Source organism: Gymnogyps californianus, chromosome 9 (assembly GCF_018139145.2).
Source record: "Gymnogyps californianus isolate 813 chromosome 9, ASM1813914v2, whole genome shotgun sequence".
NCBI classification, from domain to species: Eukaryota; Metazoa; Chordata; class Aves; order Accipitriformes; family Cathartidae; genus Gymnogyps; species Gymnogyps californianus.
The window spans coordinates 16,040,226-16,058,687 of record NC_059479.1 but is presented as its reverse complement, the minus strand read 5'-3'; the positions used below and the strand labels follow the sequence as shown (position 1 = coordinate 16,058,687).

At 50.4% G+C, this 18,462-nt stretch overlaps 1 protein-coding gene across 1 annotated transcript in view; it reads left to right on the top strand.

Annotated features, from left to right (window-relative positions):
• CD99L2 (CD99 molecule like 2) overlaps window positions 1–17,836 on the top strand; it is a 34,555-nt gene extending 16,719 nt beyond the window's left edge. The window contains exons 2-11 of the mRNA XM_050902025.1: window positions 1,036–1,134; window positions 3,453–3,491; window positions 4,962–5,057; window positions 5,930–6,010; window positions 7,042–7,134; window positions 9,342–9,404; window positions 10,500–10,535; window positions 10,633–10,752; window positions 13,450–13,515; window positions 13,947–17,836. Of these exons, the coding sequence (XP_050757982.1) occupies window positions 1,036–1,134; window positions 3,453–3,491; window positions 4,962–5,057; window positions 5,930–6,010; window positions 7,042–7,134; window positions 9,342–9,404; window positions 10,500–10,535; window positions 10,633–10,752; window positions 13,450–13,515; window positions 13,947–14,011 (758 nt within the window). The 3' untranslated portion in view covers window positions 14,012–17,836. The remainder of the gene's footprint in view (window positions 1–1,035; window positions 1,135–3,452; window positions 3,492–4,961; window positions 5,058–5,929; window positions 6,011–7,041; window positions 7,135–9,341; window positions 9,405–10,499; window positions 10,536–10,632; window positions 10,753–13,449; window positions 13,516–13,946) is intronic.
• Window positions 17,837–18,462: the final 626 nt, after the last annotated feature.

Sequence of the window (18,462 nt, the reverse complement as noted above, 5' to 3'; positions counted from 1 at the left end):
GTGTGAGTAAGTGAAACCGGAGCTGAAGGTGTTGCAGTACTTAGTGACCACTCTCGATAGAAGTTTTTCAATGAAATGCTGATACCTGCTTTCTGATGGACTGGTGCCTTCCCGTTGTTATTGTCCTTGTCAGTAAAGCTTTAAATTTATTCAGGAAGCATGCTGGAGCTCAGGTGGCAATAGCTAAATCCATTTAGCAGTAGGAATAAGAGGAAAGCCATTTTAATGTTCTCTTGCAGTGCTGCAGTACTTAGCAAACCCAAAGGATATTAATTACTCAGCATGCTCTGAGATGTAAAAGCATGAATTTATCAAGACAAATACATTCAGAACTAGGGTAAGTCAACAGTAATTAACGCGATGCAAAAAAAAGATGGAGAAAGGAAGGATTAGCTGGCCCTGTCGCAGGAGAACACGGCATAGCGCCCGGTTATCCCTAGGATATTCTAAAGTGACTGGAGTTGTGGTGAGGCATCTCTAACAAAAAAATCTGCCTGTGCCTGTCAGGTGTATCCCTGGGATGGGGGTTTGGTCCTGGTTTGCATTACCAAGGCAGAATGATGCAGGCGGTCTCTGAAATGCTAAGTTGTGCTTGGCAGACAGCAGCAGCATTTTCATATGAAGCCTTTGATGTTGGAAGGCACTTGCGAGGAAGAGGTGCATAGGTCTGCTTTGTTTTTCACCGAATTTCTCTGCGCTGTCCCAATGTTTTCATGGTGTTTAGCAAACGTATAATCGTGAGCACAGCCACAGATAAGTGGCAGCTCGAGAGATGAATTGGTAGGCTCTCCTTGACAAATTTAAGCATAGCATGTGTATTTATACCGCATCCATTAGGGCAGACAAATGGAAAATCCAGAGATGACTGCTCTGCAATTTAACAGTCACAGTATTTGGAGAAGGCTGATGTCTTCCTCATCGCCAATGATGATGGGTCAGGCTTGGAAAAAAACAGAAAGCCCTCTGAAAACTAAAGAGATTTGAGCAAACGAGTCTAGCCACACCGTATTTAAAGGCAGTTTACTTTGTGCAGAGCGAGTACAACCAGTGCTGATTCTTTGTCTCCAGGTCATGGGGACGACCCAGGTGACTTCAGCCTAGAAGATGCCCTGTATGACCTCAGCACCAAGCGACGTAAGTCACATTTATTTATTCTTTTAAAGAGGAGAAAACAAATAGATGTTAATAGATGCAATTTGTTCTTTGGGATCTGATGCTGGTGGGAAGGTGGTGGAGGATACAGGCTACCTCATCATCTCTGCCCGGGGAGACGCAGTGTCCGGGCTTGCCAACAGGTGGGACTGGGGATCGTCCTGGAGAAGCTGGTTGCTGACCATGTGCCCTTCGCTTTCTGATTCCCATGAGCAAAACCACAGAGGCACACCAGTGCTTTGACATAGCAACGACACTAAACACGTCTTTTTGGCTTCCTTGCATTCGTTAGTAACGCCTACTATCAAACATGACCCTGTTTGCCTGGAAGCTAATGTGTTAACCACTCTCCTTCTCCAGCCGGTGAGGGCAACACGCTGAGCCCGGCTGGGCAGGGGCAGCGCCGGGTCCTTTCCTGGTCCCACTGCAACGTGGCGCCCGGGTAAAGCAAACGGCGCATTGGGTTGCTGCTTTGCTTTGCTTAATTTCAAGTGTAACCCGTCAGTCAAAGGAAACTCATTTCTGAAGGGGATGCCTTGCTGCTGGCATGCTAATATTTAATATTTGGCTTTGAAATATGTAATTTTTATGTAAGTCAGGGCCGGGCTGTGTCGCTGAGGGGACAGCGGTGCCTAGCAGAGCTCAGCCTCGGGCCTGGCAGAAACAGCAGCGAGGTCAGGGGGCTGGCAGGGGGTTTGCAGCATCCTAGGGGGAGGAAATTCATCAGAGCAGCTCTCATTTTACACCCAAAAGAGATAACCTAACGGCCAGCGCAGCAGCTAATGGGAGAAGGCTTGTCTCCCTCCCTGGGGCATGTCACACGCCTGCCCCCAGCGCCGAGGGCTGAGCCCAAGAGTGATCTGCACCCAGACATGTTGCCAGCTCCCCTTCGCTGCCCGGCCACAGAGACACCGTGGCGGAGTTGCAAATGCCAGCGCCCAGGACCCCTCGGTGCCCATCCCTCCCCATGCGGCTCATGGTGACCGTCCCCAGACCCAGTGCCCGGCCGGGCGGTAGCTGGGAGCGCTCTGTGAGCGATGCGGCCTCTGTGATCACACAAAATACACCTACAAGTATTTAAGTGAAAGCTATAACAGGGTTTGAAACCTCTTACTTTATAGTCTAACAACACACAGACACTTGTGCTGCGTTACGTTGGAGTTTACGTGGAATAAAGAGTCAGGATGCTCCGTGCATCTCTCCTGTGGCATGCTGGGTTCAGCAGAAGGGGGATAGGATAGACCATGAGATATCAGACTTGGTCACGGGTCTGAGGGATCTCACCTAGGATTTTGCAAGCCCTTTAATGCAGGATGTGGGGAGACCTGGTTAGAAACGCCTAACAGCCACCTCATGTGTAGGGAAAGCAGCGTTTCCCCAGGCTGGAGTCCCAGCTGTGAGCAGGGAGAAGAGGCAGAGCTGTCCCCACAGCGTTCCGAGGTGCTGCATCCCGCTCTGGACTTCATCGCATCAGCCCCGGAATAAAAGCAAACGAAGGGTCTGGAGTCAAGTCACATCAAACCATACCAGCACACTGGAAATGAAGCCCAGCAGAAGCACTCCGGTATTCAGAGGCACAAATGGAAATTAATGGGAATAGAGCAGCCACACTCTTGCTCATAATTTATTCATATACTTGGTAATGCTAGCCACTATTAATAGATAGTGGTTTACAGGGGGTGAAAAGAATAAATAACCCCCCGAAGGCTGACTGTAGCTTGTTTTAGCCCAGGAGCGGCCAGGGGAGCTGGGATCTGAGCATTGGAGTGTCACCAGAATTCCTCCAGCTGACAGGGAACCTCCTGTACGTAACACAGCACTGGAAATTATCTGTCATTTAGCTGACCGACCAGGCAGGGGACAACAAAACATTGGCAGCTTACTCTTGTTTTCCATGCCGTCCTGTACAGTATCTGTCCTTGCTCTGTTTGCTGCTGTCTCCAGGAGTCTTAATTCGGAGCAGTTTATTACAGCTCTCTGCTTTCCGCTTGGCAGGATGCTGGCCTGCACGGCGGCAGCGTTCGGCCCCAGCCGCAGCTGTGCCCTGCAGAGCTCTGGGCTCAATCCTGCACGGGGCTGCAGCCGCTCGCCCTCCTGCACAGGCAGTCCCGCTCCCTGTGGCCATGCGCCGGGTGCGTGGGGCTTTCGTGGCTCTGGGCTCCGAGTTTACAAACGCAGACCAACGATGGTCAGCTGGAAAGCTCGTGGTGACATCTCTGCCATTTATTCTCAAATCAGAAGTGACACATTTTCGGTGATGCCCGTGACTAACACTTTCCTCCCCGTCTGTTTTGTCACAGCCACTCCCAAGGGCCCCAGAAAGCCGGCAGGTGAGACAGGTGAGACCTTCTTGCGTGCGTATCATTTAAGCACAGCGCGGGGTTTGCTTCCCATGGGGGTTTGAACGGTGCAAGCCCCCCCCCGCGGGCTGCACGTGTGCGGCTGGGAGCTGCTGCCTGAGCAGAGGCTTTGGTACACCTTCGCTTGCCCGTAAGAAAGCTGGTCCCGGTGTGCATATGTGCACTCCTCCCGTATGGCCGAAGTAAATGCAATATTGATATTTCTGTCCATGCTGAAGGCAAGTGGCAGTGGAGCATTTACGGCCAAGGCTGAATTTCGCACACTTTGCAGTATCCTAATGGAAAAGACACAAATCACCGCTCAGCTACACAAGGACTTTTGTTTCTGGCTGCATGGCACCTGCTAGCTTTCCTTCGAGGAGGGAGCCCAGAGGATATTTTCCTTCCTTTTTTTACTCCAAGATATCCCCAACCTCCACAGAAGGGCCCAGCCTGGTGACATTTCCCAATCCAGGGAAAAATTTCTGACTGTTTGTGCCTGTCAGATGTGCTGGCTGGCCAGCTCCACAGCATCTGCCCCGGTTGAGGAAGCTCCCTTAAATTCAGCCGGGTTTCATTGCCGGCAGGTCCTCTGGCTCAGTTCTGGCCAAACATCCCTACCTAAATATAGCGTGGTCACAAGAGCCGAGGGTTGCTCAACCCTGCCAGAGGAGCCTGAAATAAACTGCAGTGGGGGAGTGCTCGGAAGTGAATCCGCTCGCCCCTGCATGAGGATCTTGGCAGAAATTTAAGTAAATCTCGACTGTCCAGCTCCTTGACCACCGTGATCTTTGCTAGGGACAAGAAAAGCCAAGTGCCAGAAGCACGCACAGGGCTTCAGCGTCTGGATCGCAGCCCGAATGAGAGGCTGTTTGATCCAATAAACTCTCCCTGGGAAATGGACGCATGCTGAGGCCGAGGCTTCATCTCGGCGAGTTTCTTCTTCCCCAGGGAGTGCTTTTTGGAAGAGTGATGGCACTGAGGGGCTCCCACGGCAGGTTCCTGTGCCCTGGCCCCTCTCCTGTGCATGTTCTGCTCAGGCCAGGGTCACTCACAGGCGGCCGTGCAGGGAGCAAAGCGGGTCCCAGCCACCGGCTTGATCCCCGCAGTACCTTCTCATCTGCACCATCTCTCGGGAGATGCTGCAGGACACCAGCACGTCTCCCCCCAAAACGCATTATTTTGGGATTGCTTGGGCTGGGGGTGGGCAGCAGCCACAGCTCGGATGCGGAGAGTTAAACGATGGCCAGGCTGATCCAAAGGCTCTGCAATACAGTTGCAATTGAGCGGCGGAGCAGCTGGACGCCCTTTTCAGCTCCACGCCGATGTGGGCGCTGGTGGCCTCCAGCAATGGTGCAATGTTGCTTGCACAGCCTCCGCGGAGCTGCCACGCAGGGGATGCATGCTGAAAGCCTCACGCCGTCCCCACAAACGGTGGGGGTTTTAATGATCCCTTCTCTCCTGCAACAGGCTTTGATTTGGCTGATTACTTTGACACCCCTCTGGAGACTACCACCAAACCAGCCAAGCCAACTCCGAAACCCTTCCCCGGGCCAGGGAAGCCAGGTACTGCAGAGCTCTGCGCCTCAGGGAGGGTGCACGTGTGCTCACCTTCGGGGCTCCAGACAGGGGAAAACGCTCCCCGAGGTAACCAGGACCCATCCTGGCAGCCAGGAGGCTGGAATCGGGCACTGACAGATGAGCTCTGGCAGGTTTTGGTGACCACCAACAGGTGACTTTAAAAGGTGACCACCTCCTCCTGCTCCACTGGCATAGTGGAGCTGGCAGAGGAGATGCCCCAGGCTCTCACTGACATGCCAAGAGGGTCAGCACCGGCATTTCACTGTCCTCCCTCCCTCACCGCCTGTGCACCCTTGCCCAAGCTCTATCGGGGGCTTCGCCGAGCAGCATTTGGAAGTTTTTAACCAGGACGGAGCCGTTAGCTGTTGTTAGGTGGGAGATCTCATCGACGAAGTAGCACATCCTTAAGTATCTTTTCGGCAGCACCTGGTTCTGCTCCTGCGTGCCGCGGTTAGCTGGCGGGGGTGATGTGGGGCTGCCCTCATGGTGGCAGAACTCTCATGAGCAGGCGGTAGCACGTGTCCCACCAGCAGCGTGTTTGGGGGGATTTTCCTGGCAGCCCTGCTTGTCCCCTTCTCAAATTCCAGCCCTGCTGACATGTGCTCTAGCGCAGGGGATCCCTGCAAAGGTGCCCGCCACTCACACCGAAGGCTCAAGCATCCCTAGGGCTCCGATGGGCGGGGGATGCCCCCGGTGTTCAGGGGCAGCTGAAGCTGTGGAGAGACCAGAGCTCTGAACCACCCCAGCACAGCCCCAGTCTCCCTGCAGGGCGGGGGTTCCCCTCCCAGCGCTTGTCCGAATGCACATTTCAGAGGGTAACGTCATTTTGGTCTCTTTTTTTTTTCCCCTCCCTTCAGACAACAGCTTTTGGGATGTCATCCGCACCACCACGACCAAGCAGCCAAAAACTACAAGGGCCCCACCCAAGCATAACCCAGGTGAGCGTCAGCTCCCCAGCGCCCGTGGCTTTGCCCTGGCTCCGCTGCCGGCGCAGGCAGAGGCTTCGGGATGTGCCGTGACGGCGGCACTGCTCCTCACCCCAATATTTCCAGCCTCTAGTCTGTTTGTTCACATGAGACACCTAGGAAAAAAAAAAAACAAACAAAACCCCACACGGCAGACAGGGTATCTCAGCATTACCCTGCACTTCCCTGGGGGTCTCGGCGGCTCCTGGACCATTTTGCATTCTCCTGCCTGTTTTAAGGTTGTGGGCTTGCTGTCCTCCCTGGCACGGCACGGCACGGCAGCACGCACAGCCCAGCCGTGCCGGGCTCCGCCGGCATACCCATCCCACAGGCTCAGGGCACCCTGTCAGCTGGGCGCGCTTTGCTGCCTGCTCAGGCAGAGTTTTGGCAAAAGGTGCTCCCAGGCTTAAAAAAAAAAAAAAAAAAATCAGTTTTGGATCGGCATAAACTAAGGTGCGAGCTGGTGGCAGGGCTGCGGAGCTCAGGCTGGCTCCGTGCCACAGTTTTAGCTGCCGTTTAGCGAAGGCAATAGCTGCTCTGTCAGAGCCGGGCTGCTCAGGGTACCGACCGGGCAGAAAGGAAGGGCACGGAGGAAAATAACACCAAGCAATCAAGTTGCAGGCCACTCCAGCCACCACGCCAGTGTGGTGCAGCCGCCTCCTTCTCTTCCGCTGGCTGGGCCCTTGGGAGCGCCTGTTCGGCTCTGACCTTTTCTACCCGGCTTGATTTATCCGATTGCCTGGCGCTCGAGCCACGGCACGAGACTGTTTCTTTTGGAAGAAAGCGACATTTCTCACCACAGCGACGCGGGGGCACGAAACGGGATGGGTTTGGAAGATCTGCCACGACGCTGCATAGCAAAACTGGGAGATGCTTGTGTCGCGGGCTTCATGTCTTTCACCAGCACCCTTCCCTGGCAAAGCTGAGCATTTCCTTAATTAATTGATTAATTGCAGAGTTCCCAAGCCTGTGGCCAGCACTGCTAACCCCGTGTTGTTTTCTAGCAAAGCAGCCTATGGATTTTGACTTGGCTGATGCCCTTGATGATAAGAATGATGGGAAAGATGCTGGGAGGCCGGACGTAAGGCCGGGTGAAGGTACGTTGACTTTCCCTCTCTGTCCTGCTTGCCACCAGCTGCCCTGTCCCCCGGGACCTGCGGGAGATCCTCCCCGACCCTCCCGGGAACAGGCTCTCGCTGCCAGACACCATCCCTGCCAAGCGACGGGGTAAGGAGGAACAGAGGCGCTGCCTTGTCTGAGGCTGCTGCCTGCAGCCAGCACCCCACCGCCCCGGCCCTGCCCGTGCAGAGGGGGACGGTTCTGCAGGCAGCGCAGCCCCTTCCTCTGGGGCCACGGGGAGGGAAGGAGCCCCTGCCTCGGCAGTCCTTGGCAGAGAGGGGCTCTGCCTAAAGACCTGGTGCTTGTCTACAGGTTTCTTTCCCAGAGTCTCTTCTGACCCATTAAATTGCAGTGATTGTGTTAAGATCCCCCTTGTCCCCATACATGACAGGTATTTAACCGAGGGCATGTGCTGTTGGGGTTCGCAGTCATTGCCAAGACATAAATCTAGAGCAGGCTTAAGTCCTGGCATAACATACGCTATGGGCTGTGAGATTTTTTTTCCATCTCTAAAATACTCCAGTGAATGAATCATTTGTCTACAAGGATTGTTCCCTTGAGCACTTGAGCTAGAAAACAGACTTTGCACAGCTAGTTTATTGATGTCGAGATGGCCGTATACCTTGCTCACACGTGTAATTAATAGTCAGATATTTTATTAGATTGTATTAACTAGGTGACTTGTCTGCACTTTGATATTCTGGGCTTGTTGAGGTTTCAGGCTCCTGCAGGAAAGGTTGAGGCGTTGAACCGCTGGAACGTGGCACTGGTCACAAACCAGCACACGCATTCCCCCGGCATTGCTGCACCCTGGACTGCCTGGGACCTCTCCAGGTTCTGGCATAGTCAGGGTTTTTTTTTCTTTTTACCCTCATTACTAAGCCCATAAATCTGTTTTTTGTGGTAAGCTGGTGAATAAGGCAGTCTCTTCTAGGCTGTTAAGGCAAAGGTAACTCTTCCCAAGGCACAGCATCAGAGAAGGATCCTTTTGCTGGCTTGGCATTGGGTCTCTTCTCCCATCACGCGCCTTACGTGCCCTGAGGCTCCCTCTGGGACCGGAGCGAGGGGTTCAACAGCTCCATTCATTCAGCTGCTGATTCCCAGGCTGTGTTTCTCTGCGCCTATCCTGCACGAATTAAACATTCCCACTACAACCATGTCCGAGATGATAACTTTTTCACCTGTACCAAGACATGCTGGTGCTCAGTTCTTCCACTGGAGCTGCTCTGTCCCTCCGGGAAGGAGGAGAGTCAGCTCCCTGCCTGCAGGACCCCAGGCCAGGCTGGTGCTGCCAGGGGCTCACCAGAGGCAGGGCAAGGGCACGCTGGTCCCTGGCAGCATGGCCACCATACACACAAACCACTTCTTCCTCCCTCTTCTACTGCCAGCCGAGGCTGAGCAGCCAAAACATTTCATGAACTCATAAATACATCAGTCACTTCAGTTAAAAAAAAAAATAATACAGTAGTATTTAAACTTTGATTCAGGGGTATTTCTTTCAAGCTAGACCTAAAGTCAATTATTACCTCTTTTACGAGTTTAAAATAATTCGGGGTTAAACATTTTGTTAACATCTGGTAATTGCGAGAGAAGCAGAACTGCTTATTGACCAGTCCCTGTTCTCACTGGGGACGGAGTAGCCAGCTGACTGGGAGCTGCTGATTTAAATGGGCATGCAAACCCCTGCTCTGGGCCCTGCTGCACAGAAAGGCCCACACAGCTCTTCAAAATAGCTGGAGAGTTTTAGAGAAAATACTCAAATGAATAGAGCAGCCTCTCTCTGCCCAGCAAAGAAACATTTCCCCAGGAGCGGGGGTTTGCAGGAGGCCAGTCCCACCCTGAGTGTGTGATGCTCACAGGTGACCCCTGCCCAGAATCTCCCAAAAGTCCCGTTTCCAGGCCCTGCCCATCCAAAGGCACTCGGTTTTTGGGATCCCTCTCATCCCAAGCAAGCCACGCACTATTTTTCCTTCCTGTGATGTTGTTTTCGAGGCAGCTCTGGCTGCATTCGCCCTCCCACGAGGGCGGCTTCGGTGTTTGCTGGGTGAATTTGGCTTTATGCAGGTTGAGAGGGTGAGCTCCCCCGCTGCCGCGGAGCATGTGTGAAGCCTGTGCCCGCTACCTCCTGCCGGGGCCGCATCTCCTGTCGGGTGCCAACCACCATTTGCTCCTGTTATTTTTAAAGCATTTTCAGACGATGACCTGGCCAGCATTGTGGACGGCGGCTACAGCCCGGACAAGAAGAAAGGTAAGCAGTGACCCTACCTATGTTCGTTTGCTTTAGCAGTCACGGCTCGGGCGATAATCACCGTATCAGCCAAACTCCTAGAAAGCGCCTTGCGCAGAGCGGCGCTTGCCTTCTCGCCAGGGGCATGCGCGCTGCGGAGCCAGGGGAGCACATAGTTCTGGGCCTCCGTGGTCACACCTTGTGCCAGCGGTTGGAGGTGCTTGTTTTTGATCCCGCGGAGGCTCTGCAGCTCCAGCTGCCACCAGGGCAGAGGGGACCCGCATCTCCCCTGTCACCTCAAAAGCAGACGCCCGCCCCTGTGCCGTGAGAGGGCACAAGCCTTCGTTTGCCTTCCACCGTGCGTCCACCAATGGTTGAAACAAGGAGGAAAACCAGCAACAATCAGATAAGCCTGCGCGTTTGCGAGGATCCACAGCATTAAATATTAAAAGCAGTCAAGTAAAGAGATGAGCACCACAAGCCCAATCAACATTTAATGAATCCCCATGCCAAGGACATACGACATCGGAGGCATTAATACAATGCTGACCTGCTTCCATAAATTCAGGATGTGACTCGGTAAGGACTGCAGCTTCCAGCAGGAGCGGCTTCTCCTCCCGGCCCAGTTTCTCCAGGGAAGGTGATTTTAAAATAGACTTCAAGCCAAGTGAAGATTCCCTGACGTTATGGAGCTTAGCCAGTCACCTCCCTGTGAAGGCACAAGTACGCTGTGTAACTATCTGACAACGTTTTGTTTATCCGCTTTTTACACCGAGAGCAGCGTGGGGCGGAGGTGAGGTTAACTGTCATGCAGGCAGAGGTGTCCTCTGCAGAGGCTCCCCCCAAAGCTCCCCCAAAAATGCACGGTGGGAGAGAGGAGCAGCTTCAGACCCCTCTGAGAAACCACGACGAGCCACCCCAGGCAGCCAGGCGGGGGTGTGGGGCAGCAGAGACGCTGTGTCCCGTGGGGGCATGTGCTCACCCCCAGCCCAGGGGCACCCCTGGGGCCGCGCTGCCACCCCTCCCCTGCGTGCCCGCTCCCTCCCAGGCTGCCCAGCACGGTGGTGGGGGGAGCAGAGGGGCACGGGGCTGCTGACAGGCTCATGTCTCTTGCAGGTGCTGGGGGCAGCACCGACAGCGACTACGGCGGAGGTAGGTACCACCATGGCCACGGGGTCAGCAGTGGGATCGCGGGATGGGTGGTGCGTGTGCCCCCACCGCACAGCACCCCGCTCTCTGCGCCCCACAGGCACAGTGGCGGAGACGGGGACGATCGCCGGCATCGCCAGCGCCCTGGCCATGGCACTCATCGGGGCTGTCTCCAGCTACATCTCCTATCAGCAGAAGAAGTTCTGCTTCAGCATCCAGCGTAAGTGTGTCCCCTCCCCCGCCCCAAGCACCTCAGGGGCACAGAGCAAGCACCCATCTATTTGCCCCCTGAACCCCGCTGCCATTTTCCAGCCTGGAGACAGGAGGGGGTGTCAGGCATCCAGTGACCCAGAGCTGGCCGAGCAAAGCCCCAGCCATGGGTTATTGAGCCCCCCTGCCCCATCAGGCGTTGCACAGGCAGGAACCCACCAGCAGCGACGGCCCCAGGACCCACCGCCACCCCGGAGGCTGCACACAGCCCCTCGCACGCACCCACAGACAGTCACAGTCAAAGACCAAACCACCAACACCAAACAGCGTAAATACAGAAAAAACCACCCCACCCCGCCCCAAAACAAAAAAAAAACCCAAAATCTCAGCAAGAGGTGAAAACTCACCAGGCGGCAGCAGCGGCGAAGGAAGCACCGCAAGCATCTGCAACTGTGGCAGCTGTGGGTGGTACGGTACACCCCACCCCACCCCACCCCACCCCACCCTCCCCTACCCCACCCTCCTGCAGGTGTGCAGCAATCGCTGCAATTCAGTGCAAATTAAGCAGCAAAGCTCCCTATTCCCAGAAAGTGCCTTTTGCACAAGCTGCCCCATGAAGTTGCTCGGTGTCAGCGTTGCAGGGGGTGTCCCGACAGCCTCACCCCACAGCACTGGCCTGGCGTGGTGGGCTCCTGCAGCCCGTTATGGGGTGGTTGCAAACAGCTAGAAAAAGCTCCTTTTAAATTAATCGAATGAAATCTCCTGCGAGTCTCCTTTGCTCTGGGGAAAGGGTGTTTGGCGTTGGAAATTTCTGCTGGAATCGTGCTATTTTCCCGTTGTGCCTGAAACAAACAGGAGCATTTTGTTAAATTAGATCAGCAGGAAAAGTCAAATGAATGTGATGAAATGAAACACCCTTGTATATTCCCCCCACTTAAATGATATTTTGGCAAGAATAAATAATTAAAAAAAAAAGAGTAAAGGCTTTGATGAGGGGGAAGCTGAGAGACACAAAGCCCCAGAAAGGCGGCAGGAAATTAAAGTTAATTATAAAGGAGGATTAATTTAAGCCATCAGACATGGCATGCTGGGCTAATGTCAGGCCTTAGATGCATTGCAAAGCATGACAGAAATCTAAGAGCCATCAGCCACTGCAAAAGTGGCTTTTTATTGAAAAACATAAATTGCATTTGGTGTTATCCCAGCAAAACACATGTCTTGGGGAAGGCAGCGGTGGCGTGTAATGACCACTCACTTGAAGCACGGAGGAACAGGCTCAGCTTTTTTGCTTGCCCAGCCATCCTTCTGTGGTGGCGAGGCTGCGGCTCCATTCTCATTTTTGAGTCTCTTCTGACAAGCATTTGCCGATTCCTCTAAAGGATGTGTACAACGCTGCCTAATATTCTTTATCCCACTTTTTTTCTTACACTGCATCTCCCGCTTGCTAGCAGTGCCCTAGGCTGTGGCTCAGCCCCAGGCAGGACGGGAGCTGTCAGCGCTGCTCCGACAGCTCTTCTCCTGCCTCCATGGCTTGGCCAGCCCCAGACTGCAGTGCCTGTGCTGGCATGGGGTTTTATGGGGTTTTTTTTAGCCAGCTGCAGAAACTTTTCTTCTCTCCTGCACCCTGGAGGCAACGGCTGCCCCATTGCTGCATGAGGGCTCCCATCGTGCTGCTTTGACTTGGCCCTGACACCGTTCCCTGCCTCCCTCTTTCCCTGTGAGAAATGAATGAGCCCCATCAAAACCTGGTGGTGAGGCCTAGCAGGTCCCTGCCACACTTCACGCTGCATTTAGATGCGTATAAAGTTCAGATGCCTAAAAACTGCATGTTGCATGGCTTTAGCATGGATTGTCTCAGCCTTCCTTCACAAACCAGCACGGCCCCCTCCCCTTCCCTTCCCTCGTCACTCCCTAACGGGATGCAACAGTTAGCACAGCACTCCCATCTCTGCCTCTCTCCAAAGAGGTCCTTTAGAGGAGCTGTAGAGGATGACTGAGGTCCGTGGCACACCCCAGACAGTCTTAACCCGATCTTCTGCAGTGCTGAGCTGGACCACGGTGAGCGGTGCCACCCCCTTCCCCTTGCACGCCCTCTTGCTACCACCTTGCAGCCACCCGCCTGCCCGGCAGCGCCCAGCCTTGCCCCTTCGCCTGGGCTGCGCTTTTTGCAAACATTAGAAACTTCTTTGCATTTAAATAAGGGACTTACTCGGAATTTGACACCCCACTGGGATCCTGCTTCATCACCACAGCCCTGCTCTAAACTGCTTCTTGCAGCTCTGCATTACTTAGCTTTTAATGAGAACTATACCATCTATCTGCACTTAGACACAGTCCCCGCTGCACAGCAGTCCCATCCGGAAGACGTACCTACTCCATGCACTTCTCTTAGCTGAGCACCTTAGCACCGTAATTAGCCTTGCTGCCTCGCATGATAAAGATGAAGCAAGAGACTCAGAAAAAAGGGCTGCTGCTAGAAGCTGTGCCTTCTAGGCAAGCCTCTGTGGTCACTTCAAGATCCAGCAACGCTTTCTCAGCACTGTTTATGGTTTGCTGATGTTTCTATACTGCTGTTAGTGCAGAGGAGGTTGCAAAAAGGCATCTTCGCTTTTACAGCATATGGGCCCATTACCAGAGTTTTTAAGGCATCAAAGCAAATTTTTACTTTCTACACTCCCATCTCACTCTCTTTATTGTTACTTCTCAGAGGGACTTAACGCGGAATATGTGAAAGGAGAAAACATGGAAGCTGTCATAAGCGAGGAACCCCAAGGTGAGAACCCTGCTTTCCTTATCCTGTCTGCATCCGGCCACAAAACCAGCTTTACTGAGCGACTTCTTCAAGTCCCTCATGCTGGCCGTGTCTCTTTGATAAAGACACCACTTAGGTGATGCTGCAGCTTTTTGTGAAACACCCACCGCAGTGTTTTTCCCCCTTTGTTGCGCACAAAGGAAAGCCATGGTAAGAGACCAAGGAGCTCATGCTGGCAAACGATGGCAGTTAATACTTAGCTTTCATGTTTTCAGCCATCGAGTGTGTCTTATACAAGAAAAGCATGATCCTTCTTTCAGTGACAGATAATCAAGGCTGCTGCAAAGGCTTTTCCAATGTCACATACAACCAACCAGTACTGGGCACCCCTTGCTTGCGCTCTGGTTCCATCGTGTGCTATTGTACTCATGATTTTTTTTCTTTCTCCCTAGTTAAATATTCAGTACCGGCAGCACAGTCAGCAGAACCACCAAAACAAGACAGTGCGAAGATGTAAAGCATGACCCAGGGCTAGAAAAGAATCAGTCAGCAGCAAACGGAGATCTTTTACGTGCTTGTAATGTAGCTGTTTACTTAATTTGACTCCAAAGCTATTTAATGCGTACTTAGGCTTGAACTGGCTTCTTATTGCTCTAGGCTTTAGGGTTAGAGTGGTAGTATGTGTTTATTTTTTGTAAAGAGGTATATGTTTACATTGAAGTAATATTGTCGGTTTGATGTCCAGTTGTATGCAAACCAACAGAAGGTGCTTCAGTAGTGGTCAATTTTCAATTAAGGGACAAGGTCTTTTTCAAGGAGCAGAAGAGCTTACAGGTATGAGGACAGTGAAGTGCCCGGCCGTAGCAATCCAAAGCAAACCATGCAAAGCCCTTCATAAAGCACCTCCAGCCAACTTCTGCCATCAGCTACGGGCATGTCACTTCCAACGGCGGTGAAGAAAACTGCACATTTCCTGAGGGTAGGTTGCGGTCCTTAGCGTAGCTACACCTAAAAATGAAGTGCCTATGGGTAGGTCCTCAGGTGGGGCCTCGGGCTGAGGCAGGTGACTCCCTGCTCCGAAGCCAGGAGTTGAGGATGCTTCACCACCACGCAGCGCTGGGCTTCTAACCAAATAAAAGGACTTGATTTTCACACCAAGTCATAAATACAGGTAATGGCAGTGTGCGCAGCGTTCACTTTTAGCAAATACCATTTGAATGCTTGGCTACGCTAGAGATCAGAATGGAGCTGAAGGTGCCAAGCGATACAGTTTGTCTGTGTGACATGAGATACCTACATTGTCACTGAAATGAAAACTGTGTGTTTGGATGCTTTCAAGGACAGGTTCAGATCTCTTTCACGCTAGAACAAATTACAGATTTAACCCAAAAGAAAATAAAGTAGGTATCTGTTAAGACCTGCAACACTCACTACCATAAGAGAAGTCGAGCTTAGCAAGATGCAGTCCCCCCACCTTCTCCTTTTATCAGCAACTATTGAGAGCACTCCCTGGCACCTGAGGCAGAAAAAGGATATAAAGCTTTGTCCTTTGTGTCACCGACTAACCTTTAAAAAGGCAGAAGCTCCTGAGAGGATGGGTCCTCCATCACCATCCTGCGTGGGGTTCCCGCAGCTTTCTGGGAAGCATTGGGCTGTGAGCGGTGCTCAGGAGGACACTGGGCTGCCGCCACGACAGCACCCCGATCCCACGCGAGTGCTCACGCAACCCTCTTCAACGTGGTGGAACCGGTACCAAGACCTGACCTTCACTGTCTTGCAAGAATTTGTGTTTATGTTTCTAATCCCTCCCCAGCCCTTTTTTATCACTGCTAAAATGTGGATACTGCCACTTTTTGATACGTTTATCCAAATCAATGATTGCTTAAAAAGCATGCTCTCAAGTGAAGGAAAATTCACTTTACATGGTGTAAGAGGTACTCACTATTTAGATATAAACCTGAAACGTGTGCATTTGGTAGTTTTGCAGATCCCGTATTTTGTGAATGTGTATTAAAAAAAAAGCCTTTCAGTTTGATGTGCAAATTCACAGCTTTCAGGTAGACACGACTTGCGGAAAGCCTTGCCAGGAGGTGAATCAGCCTAGGAGCACTGCTGCCTAACAGCTCCATTGGAAAGGAAATTGCCTAGTAACATGGTTAAGTATTTTGCCATAGCTGCACAATTCTTTATGCTCTTTTTAACACTTGCATTTTTAAAGCCTTACACTAGCTCTAGCACAACAGCTACAGTGTTTTACAAGGGAGATGAGTTCTAGGGCTACATGGTGCCTCACATGTATTCAGAACACTTAAGCTACGACAATACTGCTACGAACTACTGCCGCTTTATGAATGTGGATTAGAAAAAAAAATATTTAATTATTGGCTGCTCAGAAAGTGGAAGCAGAGGAAATAGAGATGGGATGCACTCTGTGTTTGCTTACTCCCAGAGAAGGATGTTTACGGAGGAAGCGTGGTCTGCAGGATTCGGATCATCACGTGCAGGAGCTCAGATGCTGACGAAGCCACGCAGCCGAGTTTGTGTATCTCCATTCCCAAGCACCGTTGCCTGCTTTTCTTTCTTAGCCAAACGTATTTGAAAGCTGTGGCATGAAAAATGCTTTTAGAAGGTTATTGTAGATGAAGTGTTACAACGTGGCATTGGTGATCACTAGGAGCCGTTTTCCTAGCTTAGATGAAGTGACCGTAATTCCATTTCTCCTTTTGCCGACGACTGTGTTTTCTGTAGATGCAGATCATCGGTTTTATTGCGTTTCTGTTACCGTACCCTCCCTCTTTGTCTAGTGGACAGTGCAATGGAGTGTCCAGCATTGCTTAAAGAATATAGCACCTACCCCTCATTTGGGAAACTCTTACACTAGAACATAGGAGAAACACGTGTCTAATTCACAAATACTGCAGTTTAAAAATAATTAAAAAAAAAGCTGTTTCACTGAAAAAACCACCCAGTTTTTAGAACTCAGAAGTTGCTCCTTTCCCCAAGGCCTTTTCTGACTTTAGTGAATACTTATGCCGTAGTGTAATTTCTAGGTATGTGGAAAACCATAAATGCACAGTGAAAGGGAACGCTTTTTCAGAAATTTACAGTAATGGAATTCAAGATCTCTTTAGCATTTCAAATAGGAAAATATTGACAAATACTGCAGTAAAGAAATTAGACTTGGCCTCTTCAAAACTGGACAAAAGTCAAAGTCTTAATGTGCTAAATGTCAGTAAAGGCTCAAATTGCTTTTTATTGCAGTCTGTCTCCTTCTCCATCTGAACTGTCAGACCAGTCTCTGATAAACAGGGAGTTTATACATCATCTATATTTTAGGCATTATAACAACTGAGAGGATTCCTGTGTGTTTTCCAAGTACTGATCCTAGTTCTGAAACAACTGACCCAGCACTGACCTCTAACTACTTTCATTTAATTAGTATCTGTTCTCTTTAAATCTGGATATGGAATTTTTAAAAATTCTGCACTTATGTTCTGTATACATGGTATGAAATTTCTCATCCTTTAGAAAAAAAGCCTATAAAACACTGGAAAACTGGGATTTTTTTTTTCCATGAGTCCAAAAACTATATATACACAGCTGTCCTGAGAGCTTATGTACTACCTGTGCTGTGAGCTCTTTTTCTTATCACACCTCACTTCAGCTTAACTAAAGCTGTTTTTAATAAAATTATTCAGAAAAGGTTTCTCAATTACAGAGAAAACAGAGAATTGAAAGAATTTAACTAGCTCTTTTCCTGTTGTTTATTCTATCAATTACTTGCACTTTCCTTTGGCAATACTGTAGTAGTTTCTTCATTTGAGATTTGGCAATACTGTAGTAGTTTCTTCGTTTTAGATTCTTCGGTTGAGAATACTCTGACATGAATTTCAGATTTTTTGGCACTATAAACTCAGTCATTTTCATGCAACCCCACTAATGAACCCTTACAACTGCTATGTTGTCACTCTTAACTACTCATTTGTTGTGATAAAAGTGGAATTGGTCCCTAATACCATTTCAAATTCTGAAAAAGTAAGATGAGTCGACAGGCTAAGGCTTTAAAAATCTGCTTCTGCAACAAAGGAGGTTCAGAAACAAATGAAGTTCAGGAACAATGGTATTGTGAAATTAGAGAATCCTTTTGAGTGAAGTCCTTACTTAAAAGCAAGGCATATTGTTTGCTGATGCAGAAGCGATCTACACCAAATGAAGGTTCAATGTTACACTGCAAGAAAATAAGATTCATTTTGCTAATGTGCATGTAAGGACCATGGGGGTAAAAATCAGAATTTGACTACCATTGGAAAACACCAAATAAAACAAGTTGACTAGGAAGACATTTTAGACTTGATTTTTTGTGGGTTTTTTCATGTTGGAAGTAAACTGCAAATGGTGGGCTATATCCTTCTTGGAATATCCATACCTCTTCTATAACTACACTAAAGAAAGACTTTTATTTAAAAAAACCAAACTGGACTTTGTGAGAAAACAAGTATCATTATGAAAACTGTAATTTAATGGTAAAAATGAAGTATTTGCACACACACACGTGCTCTCCTCAGGTCACCCAGCAACTAAACTCGAGGTAGTGCCCTTGTCCCTGGCCGCACTCAGCATGGCTGGTTTTTGGTCCTTCTCGCTGCCCTAGGTTTCCTGACGTTTTCTTTGGATTTTCACATCCAGTAGATGAATCTCCCATGCAGTGCAAACTAAGCTTTTGACCTTTGTATAATGACGCAGTGCTTCGTCTCTCAGTCAAAAAAGGTGGTTGATGTTTCAAACTAGCTACTTCTGACTCATATTTCTTGTAGAAATAAAATTCTTTCTTCCAACTGCACGAGATCTGGCAGCCAAAAGATCTCCAATATGATACCCACTTAGTTCAGCAGATGTGATCTCTCAGCAAATGGACATTCCTTTTTGCTTTTTAACATAAATGCTTCATCTGGGGAATACTCTAAATTG